General features: G+C 47.3%; 1 protein-coding gene across 1 annotated transcript; it reads left to right on the top strand.

Annotated features, from left to right (window-relative positions):
• The first annotated feature begins 591 nt into the window (after positions 1-591).
• On the top strand, positions 592-11754 carry NASP (nuclear autoantigenic sperm protein). The gene is made up of 15 exons (XM_066555770.1): positions 592-730; positions 1473-1523; positions 2293-2403; positions 2916-2996; positions 3169-3266; positions 3996-4844; positions 6654-6736; positions 7604-7680; positions 7812-7885; positions 8827-9015; positions 9235-9401; positions 9810-9863; positions 9957-10028; positions 10953-11084; positions 11583-11754. Exons 1-15 carry the CDS (start codon positions 669-671, stop codon positions 11634-11636), a joined length of 2154 nt encoding a protein of 717 aa, XP_066411867.1. The 5' UTR covers positions 592-668; the 3' UTR covers positions 11637-11754.
• The last annotated feature ends 49 nt before the right edge of the window (positions 11755-11803 follow it).

Genomic DNA, 11803 nt, shown 5'->3' with positions numbered 1-11803 from the left:
TCTTATCAAGGCCCCAATTAACTTTCTCCAGTTATTTCTCTGAGCAAGAGTACCTAATTGGGCTGGGAGAATTCCCAAGAAAAGCACATGAATGCTGTAGCTCTGTGAACCCCACACTTCCCAGCTCTGTTCCTGCAGGGAGGGACATAGCAGGGTTGAAGCTGGAGAACTTTTACCTTGAAATAGCAGAGCCTGGAGGTCTCGGTGCTGAGCTGTGCTGTGACAGCGGCCATGTCAGCCCTGCCTGCTCGTGTCGCAGGGGAGAGCCGAGCATCTGCGTTAGCTGGGCAGAAACCCGGGGGGTCTGTTCACCTGGAACAGGCCGAGGGCGGATGCAGAGCCCGGGCCTGAGTGCCAGAGCGTCCCGGGTCCCCAGCTGGGGCTGAGGGGGGTCCCACAGCCGGCCTGAGGGAGCGGGACTGCACGTCCCGGCATGCCCCGCGGGACCCCGCCTCCCTCTCCGGCACTACACTTCCCAGCGCGCCCCGCGCGGCGGCGCCCCCGGCGTCCCGCGGCGGGGCGGGCGCGCAGCGTGCCGGGAGCGGTAGTCCCCCTGCGGCGCGCGCGCGCCGCCAGGCGGGCCGGGGCGTGTCCTCGGGGGTATATAGCCAGCCGGAGGGGCAGGGGGCTGCACTCTGCCGCCGCCGCCCCTCTCTCCAGCAGCTTCTATGCAATCCTCGGCCATCGCCGCTCCCTCCTGCGTTGAGCCCGCGCCGGCCTCCCAGACTAGGTAGGGCCGCGCGGGCTGCCCCGGTTACGGTGTGTGCATGTCGGGGCCGGGGGGCATCAGGGGAGACGGGGGGTGCCTTCGGGCCGCAGGGTACCGGAGGGGATGGGGGGTAAGGGGGGCGGTGGGCCGGGTTTCCTTAGGGGAAGGGCCGGGGGTGCTGCTCGGGCTGGCGAAGGTGCACCCCCTCCTCCCCCCCTTTCCTCCTCGCTGGCGGTGGTACCTGCGTCCCCCCGTCCGCCCCCTCGCCGTTTGTGGTACCTGCCTCCGCCGTCCCCCCCCCGCCGGCGGTGGTACGTGCCGCCGCCCCGCTCCTCCGGCGCCAGCTGGGCCCGCGCGGCTCGCGAGGAGCCACCACGTGACCGCTGCGCGGCCGCCGCCATCTTTGTTGGGGGCAGCCGACGCCGCGGGGCGGGCTGGGGGGGGGGGGGGCGTCACGTGACCGGCGGCCCGTGAGGAGCCGCCGCCGGGGTTTGGCGCCAAGGGCGGGGGGCGGGGCCGGCGGAAGGCGGGAAAGGCCCCATTGTCTGCGCGGGACCGCGGGCAGGGGCTGACAGAGCCCCTCACAACCTCCCCTCGAACCATCAACACCAGACCGAGGGGCCTGGGCCCGCTCCGCGTGGATGGGCACCTCTGATCCAGGCTCTGGTGCTGCTTTCGCACCCCTGAGAGCTCAGCTGGTGCCGTGAAATGGGTGGCCGGTTCTGAACGTGAATAAAAAGAACATTCAATTTTCTGTTTGCAGGATGGAAGAGGAACTGGCAGCTCCTTCCACATCCACAGACAAGACAGACAGGTGAGATGGGAGTTGGAACTGTCAATTATGAAATAACACAAGATCCTGGAGTTACTGTGTGAAGCGCAAAGGTCACCCTTCATATCACTTCTTAGACTTGGAGTTCAACGCCCATGTGTGATGTAGGTGCTGAAAACCTGTGCTCACCAGTGGTTTGCACACATCTAGTGTATCGAGGCCTTTTCAGGGACTGATACATACAAAAATACCAGCTGTTCTTGAAGTGTTTGGGTTTTTAATTAGTGCTGGAGAGGCAGCTGGCATGTGAGAGATGGTATTCCTCTGTGGGCAGCTCCTCTTGACCTAGTCTGAGATGTTGGACTGGACCTTCTGGAAATCAGCTGTGCAAGATGCATTGAACTGAAACTGACACTGGCATCTGTCGTTCTTCTCAGATGCACCATGCTGTGCTGTGAAAAGTTTTGAGTTTGTTCTTTTTCTTGATCTAGCATTGAAGTCTGGAGCACTGGTGCTCCGTGGTGTATTGGTGTGTAACTCCTAAAGTATATTTTTTAGCAGCCTTTGTCACAGCAGATTCTGATACTTGTTGCAGTGATTAGATAAATTTGCCTGTCTTTCCTTGGTTATTGGAACTATCTGTTGTTCCGATTTACACAAATAAAACCAAACAAGTCCCACCTACCCTGGTAGTTTCAACCACTGTAATGCATGCAACTTACTATTCCATAAAGCAGACTAGGTTTTGGAAGCTAAAATTACTGTGAAAACTAAGAGAGTCCTTTATTTGATTTCTTCCCCCTTCCTCCAGTATGGATGTGGACGGAGAATCAAAGAAACTATTGGGTTTGGGACAGAAGCACTTGGTAATGGGAAATATTCCAGCTGCTGTGAATGCATTCCAGGAAGCTGCAAGCTTACTGTGAGTAGTAGAATCTTCTGTGTTTTTGCTGGGCTTGGGCTTAAGCTTGGCTGTTCTGATGTGGATTATGCAAGAAAGACTGTGATTTTTATTTAACATGTTTATAATTTATAATGTGACTGTGAAGGGGGACAAACTATTTGAAGTCACCCAAGAGTTGGACAATGCTGTAGTTGGTGTACAGTTTAGGTGGCTTTTGTGATAGGCATTACCAGCAGAGTTCCCTAAGGAAGGAAAGGGATTTGATAGTTTATTATGCAGGTGTCTTCTCTAGTAACTTGTTACTAGTCTTGGTCAGGCTCTGTGAATGATACTGTTTGGGTTACAGATTAATTTCCTCGGTTGGGTATTTGAGAGCCATATGTAACTGAGAGAAGCATTCAATATTTGTTTAAAGCAATGGCAAACCAGCCAAGAAAGTGATCCTTTTGTCTAGGAATATTTAATGTTAAAGTTCATCTATCCAGATCTAAAGTAGGCACAGGCAAATAATTCTTTATTATTTTTTGTAGGGGTAAAAAGTATGGTGAGACAGCGGATGAGTGTGCAGAAGCTTTTTTTTATTATGGAAAATCTCTCCTGGAGTTGGCAAGGTATAGTGACAGTTTGTCATTTGGTGAAGAGTGTGTCTGGTGTAACATGGTTTCACTCCTTTATGGACAGGATTACCCTGGGTGGGGTGGGATGGGCTGGGGTGTTGCAGCTTGTGCAGTTCAAATCATGGTATTAAATATCCAAGGGATAACAAACTCCTGTTCCCTTTAGAATGGAAAATGGTGTGCTGGGAAATGCCTTAGAAGGGGTGCAGGTGGAAGAGGAAGGAGAAAAAGCAGAAGAAGACTCTGCACTGCCAGCTGCTGATGGTATGTAAAGCTGCCTGCCCTGCCATGGAGGCTCCAGGCTGTGTTTTCTTGTTGGAATGATCCAAATTTAGTCCATTGGTATCTTGGGTAGCCTGAATCATTCTATTGGAACTCTTGGCAGTCTGAATGGACTCTGTTTCTGTTTGGTTTTTTTTTAGTCTTGCTTAAAGATGAGCAAAATCTGTAAAACACCTGCAAGGAGCTGGTCCCTGAAAGCATGTGTAAAGGGTCACCAAGTGTCTGTGTCCTGAACACTGCATTCAAACTCGCTTTCTTAAGCTTCACCGCTGACTCCAACTGCTTTGTAACCTTGTAGCAGTACAGTGTGTGTAGTCCCAGAGGTCAGAGTCTCTGTACAAAGTCCCAGGAACAGTGGCTATTTTATGCTGCCTGCAGCTGGAGAGGATACAGGAATTCCTGTCCATCCAGACTGTTAAAGCGCTGGCACCTCTTGCTTAGCTGTGACTAAAATCGCTGCACAACCGCACACTGCTTGAGCGGCCGCTTGCAATGCTGCAGTCTGGGGAAGGGGAAGGGACTTGCTTAGATCAAGCAGCTATGTTGGTTGTCTCCTAATTCCTTGTACTTGGAAAATGAAGCTTTTAGGAGTGTCATCCAACTTGGTAACAAACCAACACACTGAAGGGTCTTGAGGGTGGTGTTGGCAGTGCCCGTTAATGTCTTTATCACTAAACTCGAAGAAATGTTTATGCTTCCTCAATCATGTAGAAGAAACAAGGGAGGAGTTGAGAGAACAGGTTTATAACGCCATGGGGGAAAAGGAAGAGGCCAAAAAGTCCACGGAAGAGTCTACAGTCCTCTCTGAGAAGGAAGTCAAAGAAGAGGATGTTGAAATGAAAGAGATTAAAGAAGAACCCAAAGAAGCAGCTGCTGACAAGGATGCAAAGCCTGAAGAGGCTGAAGGGAAGACTGAGATTTCTGTGGGAAAAGAAGAAACTTCAGAAGAACAGAAGAAGCAGGTGCCTGTGAAAGAGGAGGCAGCTGTGGAAGAGAAGGAGGTAGAAAAAGAGCAGAAGACGGTGCCTGAGGACAAGGTAGAGAAGGCAGCTGAGGAGGAGAGAACGACAGAAGTGTCAGACAAGGAGGCAAAGGCAGCTGGGGAAGAGGCTGAAGTAGGAGAAGTGGCTGTGGAAGAGAAGGGAGAGACGGGAGAACAGGCAGCAGAAGCAACAGAAAAAGAGCCAGCTGTGGAGAAGGGAGAGGCTGTAGAAGAGCAGGCAGAGACAGCTGTGGAAGAGAAGGCAGAAGCACAGGTGGCAGCTGCTGTGGAACAGAAAGAAACTGAAGAAGGGGATGCAGAGGTGGCTGAACAGAAGAAGGCAGAAGAGAAACATGAGCCAGTAGAGACAGAAGAGAAACCAAGTGAATCTAAAGAGACAGAGCCCTCAAAGGAACCTGTGCCCACAGAGGGCAAAGAGACACCAAATGACATGAAAGAAAAGGCTGAAGTTGCTGCTAAGGTAGAGAAAGAGGAAAAGAAAGGTGACCTGATGGAAGAGGGTGAAGGTGCTAAGGTAGAAAAAGAAGAGAAAGATGACCTGATGGAAGAGGGAGAAGGTAACACTGAGAGGCGAAAAGTACTTGTGGGTGGATGACTTGATGGATTTGGCTAACAATGGGTAAAAAGTGTTCCATTCAGAATTTTCTGTTTGCCTTAGAATAAGGAAAAGGCACAGTAAAGGGGCTCTTGAAGGACTTTACATACAAGTAAAGTTTCAAGGAATAGTGAATAGTCTCAGTTTCTCTAGACTAACGCTTAACTAACTGCAAAGCAAGTCTTACTTGAAAGCAAACTGACAGCCCTGTGAAATGTGTAAGTAATGGCTAGGCCGGTGGAGAATACTGAATGGATGTTCACTTGCATGCTTCTGGGTGTATTGCACTAACCTTCACATAACTGCAAAGCACAAATTGCCTCTGGTTATAGCTGTGGTTTTTTTTTTTAATGGTGGTGAAAAAACAAGAACAGCTGAACACATAAATTTACTTCTCTTGGAGGAGAGGAACTCTTCAATTGAGTCTTTCTGATGGTCATTGCTAGTAAAAATTCAGTTGGAAATTCTAAACTTGATTTGCTCTGAAGGCTTATTGCTGCTCTAGTACAGTCTTCTGGCTGTCCAGCTTCTGCCCTTGTGCTTCCCTGCTTTATTATAGCTGTTTCCCAGGCTCTGTTGCAGCGAGACTTGCACCCTTTGCTGCAGCAGTACTTTGTGGCCTTAGTGGGCCTATGCCTTCTATTGCACAAGTTAATTGATGAACTTTAACTGCAACTTCGCTTGCCAGTAACTCATCTTCACAGGCAGGGCCTTACTCAGGAGTGGCAAATGTTCAGATTAAACAGTTCTGGAGCCTGAAAGGATTTGTTGTGCTAAGCATAGTGAGCACTCAGTGGTGGAGCAGTGGCCTAACAGGGTGTCTGTGTGGAGAGAGGATGACTGAAAATAAACTAAGAGTAGTTACCTGCTCTTCACCCCCAGTGCTGAGAGGCTGCTTATGCACACATACTGCTGCTTTTTGCCCCAAGTCTGGGAATATGAGGACCCTCTGGAACATCCTGGTCTGGTGCTGAATCATTCCAAGCTCCTCCCACTACCCTGACATCTCTTCTGTTTACTTTTGTACAAGTGTCTTCACGTTCACAGGTTTGGCCCTCTCAGTGGTGGGTGTGTGCTGGGAGTTAGACCAGTGAGTTCACAGGCTCTCTAGTCCTACCCCAATCAAGCTTGTGTTCTAGAATAGCCAGAGGTATTCTGGAATAGCTACAGGAATTGTGTGACTTCAGCCTGCAGACCAGCCAGTGCTCTGAAGTTATTAGCCATATTCCTTTACTGCACATTTCCCCAAAATGTCTTCTGCTGGTAGAAAGATGATGTGATGCTTCTGCACAGTGTCAAAGTCAAAACAGTACTACACAAGAGGAGGTTCATTAACATTGATACTTAAATGCCTGACATAAAGATCACGAACTGAGAAACAGACTAATTTGTGTTCAGCTTGGCAGCTATTTTGCTGAAAACTCTTACTTTCTGTAGCACGAAGTTTAGCAGCTGGCCAGTGCCTCTAGGGCTGCTCAAAATCTTGTGGCTTCAGTGAGACCTGACAGCAGATTGGTGAGAACTGAATTCTATATAAGTTTCTGTTATTGATAGTAAGAAATTGAACTTCTGGTCTGCTTTAGTCTACAATGCTGAATGGTTTCAGCAAGATGGCTGCTGATGCTGAGACTTTAATGTATCTGCTCTTCTTACATCACACTTCTAACCTGTCACTGGAAGGATTAGGGTTGGCTATAACACACTCTGCCTGACTCCATGTTGAGCAAGCCCAGTAACCACAAGCGTCCTCATGCATCTACTTGCCTTCTAGAAACAGAAGAATCTGAAGAGGAAGACAAAGAAAATGATAAAGCCGATGATGATAAGGAGAATGAATTGACAGTGGAAGACAAGGTGAGTTTGCTGAGGTCTGACACCAGTGCTGGTGGAAGGATGCAGTATTAGGCCTAAGTATGATGTTTATGCCCTTCTAAAAGCTCACTTGTGTTTAATTTAGTTCTGTGTAGAAAAATACTTCTGAAAGCCAATATTGCCTAGGAATGGTCAATGTTAGGCCTTGTCTGCATTGTAGCATCTTGCTCAGCTGTGTCTGTAGACTTGAGTTTGTTCAGCTGCTCTGACACAAATGCTTGTGGTGTGCTGAGCTGACTTGGGGAGAGCTGTTCCAGCCTGTCACCGGAGTTACTTGGAACAGTTAATTGTCTGCTTGTCCAGTAAGCTGTGATTAGGATGGGAATTGTTTGAGAAGTGTGGTGCTCCTCAAACCTGAGATATACATTGATGTAGTAGTCAAAACACCTGGAAAAATCTGCAGCCTTGTAGAGTGGCACTAAGCATTCACAATAACTGTCTGTCCCTTTCTCAGACTATTCTGACAAAGCTCAAAGGCTCATTAAAAAAAGCTGGACTGTGAACTTTATTTGGTTCATCTAAAAACAACCTTAACCAAGATCTTGCTCTTGGGATAATACTGGTGCTTGGTGCCCTGTTATTTCTGGAAAAAAATTAAAGCATATCACAGAACAATGTGAGTTCATGTTCCATTGAAACATTTTTACTCCAGGCAAAGTCTTGGTTGATGTATTAACCTCTTCTGCTTGCTTTTTTTTTTTTTTTTCTAGTGGTGAAATGCTCACCTCTTGCAGAAATGGAATCCTTGATAACACTGGTTGGGAATGTAGTGGTGGTGTTTGATGTGGTCTATGACATATTGATGTGGTCTGAGTCATTTAATCTGTCATGCACTTCTGGTCTTTACAGGAAAGTGAGGAGGATGAAATTGGCAATCTTGAGCTAGCCTGGGACATGCTGGAGTTAGCAAAAGTCATTTACAAAAGGTAAAGACTAAAGTTCTAATTTGGGTATATGCCACAGAAACTTAAAGTAAATTGGATGGTTGCATAGCCAGTTAGAGAACGTGGCATGCTCTGATTAGGATTTGAAAACTATTTTTTTCTTCTGGCTGTAGACAAGAAACAAAAGAAGCTCAGCTCCATGCAGCTCAAGCTCATCTGAAGTTAGGAGAAGTTAGCATTGAATCTGGTAAGTAATGTTAATTCTCATGTGCAAAATGTTTGGTTCTACTTTCTGTCACTGGGTTTTGTACTTCAAAATGAGCAGATGTGAGTTAAGGCTGTCAGGATGAGAACAAGTTAGATCATGATAGTTTGCAACCATGTGAGAAGCTTTGGAAGTAATGGTTGGTGCCTTAAATAGGATAGTCTGTGCTTTTGCAGAGCAGTGGAAAAAAAGTTTGAGTAAGAAGCAATGTGTTGCCAGCCTTGTGTTCTGCTTTCTCAAGTGACCAAACCTTGCTTATGAACTTGAGAGACTTGCTGAAATTGTCATGAAAAATAGTTGACTCTCTTAGACCTTCCCAAATCCTAGGTTATAGTCAGGAAAGGCTCTTGTGTTACACAGCAGAAAAAAGGAGTGGGAGGCAAACCCCATTACAAACCCTTGTAATGACTCACTTGCCTTTCATTTAAAAATATATTCTAATCTTGTTAAATCCAAATGTACACTTCCTCTGGAAATAACCCAATGGGTTTCTGGGCCAGGGCTACAGAACAAGGGTTGTGTTTTATGTCAGTGGAGCACATTTGGGGAGAGCTTGGCAGGAGGGTGGCACTGTCCTTAGCTCCAGATCCGTGTTGCAGTTGGGACCAGTTACGCTCAGTTCTTGGTAGAAAGTAAAGCAGGAGGATTTGGTACCTGCTTTGACTTGGCTGCTCAGTTTTCTGTGCTGAAATTAGACAAAACACTCGTGAGAACCAGAGGAGCTGGCCTAGACAGTCTCTCAGGGGAGGCAGAGTTGTCAACTGATGGTCTGAAAGCAGCCCAGCACTGCTGTGTTCAGTGGTGGTTCTGTTTGCAGTCTGTATAATGTGTAACAAAACACCGAGTAACCAAACCAGGGTTTACACGGTGCTGCTGTGGATAATTACTGAGGTTTGTAAAGACCTTGGGGCTTTCTCCTGTAGAGAACTACACACAGGCAATAGAGGAGTTCCAGGCCTGCCTGGCCCTGCAGCAGAAGTACCTGGAGGCCCACGACCGGCTGCTGGCCGAGAGCCACTACCAGCTCGCCCTGGCCTACCACTACAACAGCGACTTCGACGAGGCCGTGCTTCAGTTTGGGAAGTCCATGGAGGTCATAGACAAAAGACTGGGTACGTGGAATTCTGAAGCTGCTGCCTAGTGAGTTTTCACAAGGCAAAGTAGTGAGGTGTGCTCATTGTCTGCTGTGTCGTTTTATCTGAAAGTGGTGAGACTGCACTGAGGGCAGAATTGGTAAAACTGTTTGTTAGCAGATAGTTGCCTCTGGGTGTTGTTATCTGGGCAGTTACTTTGTCTCGAGGTGTTTTTCTCTGATAACTGTTTCATCCCAGCAATACTGACTGAGCGAATAAAGAAGGCAGACACTGGGTCCCCTGAGGATGAGAAGGAGATAGAAGAACTGAAGGGACTGCTTCCTGAAATTAAAGAGAAGATAGAAGATTCAAAGGAGTCACAGAAAAGTGCAAAAGTAGCTGAGCTAGGACTGAAAGCAACTCTGGTGAGTGTGTCCTGTGGTTTCCTTTTGACCCAACCCTTCTTCCAGTGGAACTTAGAATAAATCAGTAATGGGAGGAGCTCAGACTTATCAGGGACTGGTGGTTGCTCACAGGTGTTACCAGGCTGTGGTTGTGAGAAGGAAACTGAGGCAGCTGACATCTGAAGAGGATATTTACTAAGAGCCCTGATACTAACTGTTCCAAACTAGACAGGAATTTGATAGGCTTCTGTGGCATTTCATGTATCAGGGCTGGAAATGATGGGTCAGGCAAATGTGGAGCACACGTTGCATCTGTCCTGTACAGAAGTGCAGAATCCAGTGCTGGGATGGGAAGGACTTGGGCTTTCTGTATCTCAATAAGTTCTCATGCATTTTCTGCCACAGTCTGTTTTTTGTGCTTTTCTTAAGGTTGGAACTACATCTGGCTTTGCACAAAGTGAAGACAGTGGTTCTGTGTCCACAGTAAGTTAATCTAAGATGAACGCTGTTGATTCTCATCTGCTCTAAGGATTACTGGTTGTGTTTGCTCATGTGTCAGTGTCTGTCTTGTAACAGATTCCAGTAAGGAAAGGAGCTGATGGTGCATCTCAGTGTGTAACAGACATCTCTCATCTAGTCAGGAAAAAGGTGAGTCCAGAAATTACTTGTTAAACAAGCAGTTTGTTGAAGTACCTCTGGCTTGCTCTGTGTAATAAGATTTGTCTTAAAAGTATGTTTTATTAACTTAGCTGTATAATGGCAAAACACTCCAGAAGTAAAACCAGTAGTGTATGAAACTCCTTTCCACTGGGAACCAATCAGTCTGGTCTCCTGGAGGCCAGATGGTTCCCATTCTTGGGGGTTCAGCACCCTGCCTGACCCACACTGATGTAAATCTGACCCAGTTGTGTGGCTTCTGCAGGTGTTCCCTGAACGAGAGTTTCCTCTGCTGAGGACCCTCAAAAGCAGCAGGGTCATCTGCAGATCCCAAGGAAGAGGCAGGCAACCAGGCTGGGCTGGGTTCCTCTCTTTCCAAAAGGAAATTGGGACTTGGACTTTAATAAATAGTAAAGCCACACTGGTGGTAATTATAAAGTGCCTCTTTAAGAAGTCAGATATTGAGAATTTGATTCCTTTAAATGTTATCTGTTCTCTAGAAGTGTTTGCTGATGAAAACTAATATAGGTGATACTCTCAGTTTTATGTTGCCTCTGTTCCATTGGTCTGTCAGTTCAGGTGTGCCTGGAGTGATTTGGAGCTGCTTTTTAGGTGATTTCAAATGTTGTAGATGCCCTAAGTCTACCCTGGAACAGTTACAGGCTCAGTGGTTGCACTTTTCTTTACCAGACTGTAAAGATAACTCAGCACTGGAGATCCTGGCACCCAGAGTGTCCCTGTGGTCAAGACCTAGGTATCAAAGCTCTGGTTAATCCCCAGCACTGGGGAGCCTGTCCTGAGCCTGGCAAGCAGAAGTTGGATAGATGATGTGCAGTGACATCTAATGCTGAATTTCTCAAAAATATTTGAACTTTGATTTGTACTTAGTGGACATTATAAAAATTTTGTCTTCAGAGGAAACCAGAGGAGGAGACTCATCAGGGAGACAATGAAGCCAAGAAATCTAAACCAGAACCAGCTGTCAATGGTGGTGGTGGGGACTCTGTCCCCCGTGGAAATGAGGTTGCAGAAAAAATGGAAGAGGAGGTGGGCAGCTGAGCCAGGAGTCTGGGCTGTACTTTTTATTTTATTTCCCCCCTCTCTGTTCAGGGATGGTTCTGTGCCTGGTAGATGTCCTGGTTTTATTGCCTGCTGTCCTTCACAAGGTTTCCCAGATGAGATGAAGACTATTCCTAGTGGGCAGGATGCATGTTGTGCTGTGGTGCTGACCCTGTGTGGGCTGGACAGACCCAGCTGTGGAGCCTTGTCACCTGTGGGGTGGGACAGAGACAGGTTCTGGGTGCTTTTTGCTGGGCTCAACTCCAGCAGAGGATGTTCCCCCAGTTTTTCATCTTCTGGGTTTTATTACTTACCCCTGGGCTGCACTTGTTGCTATCAATGCTTTAGGGTAGTGTTGGGCTCTGGAGACTGGCAAAGTTCACATAGTTAAGTCTTCAAATTACAGAACCCTTGGGCTGCTGCATGAGTTGGTGCTGTAAGACTTTGTCTTGTCTTTTAAAAACAAACCCTTATCTTCTCTTTTAGACAGAGAAAAGGCCACAAGCAGAATCAGGGGCTGCAGTTGAAAGCACAGTATGATAATGATTCTTTAACCTTGGACACTCCTCTCCTTACAAGGAAAATGGTTTTGTATATAGTGTATTTTTTCACTTTTTGGCAACTTTTGTATGACTTCAATAAAGATTGTAAGCAAATAGTCCCTATTGACCTTCCTCCTATGACAGGTTGCAGCCTCTGCTCCTGGC

The sequence above is a fragment of the Molothrus aeneus genome, chromosome 9 (assembly GCF_037042795.1).
Source record: "Molothrus aeneus isolate 106 chromosome 9, BPBGC_Maene_1.0, whole genome shotgun sequence".
Classification (NCBI taxonomy): domain Eukaryota; kingdom Metazoa; phylum Chordata; class Aves; order Passeriformes; family Icteridae; genus Molothrus; species Molothrus aeneus.
Note: the sequence above shows the minus strand (reverse complement) of the source record. Positions and strands in the feature narration are given on the sequence as shown.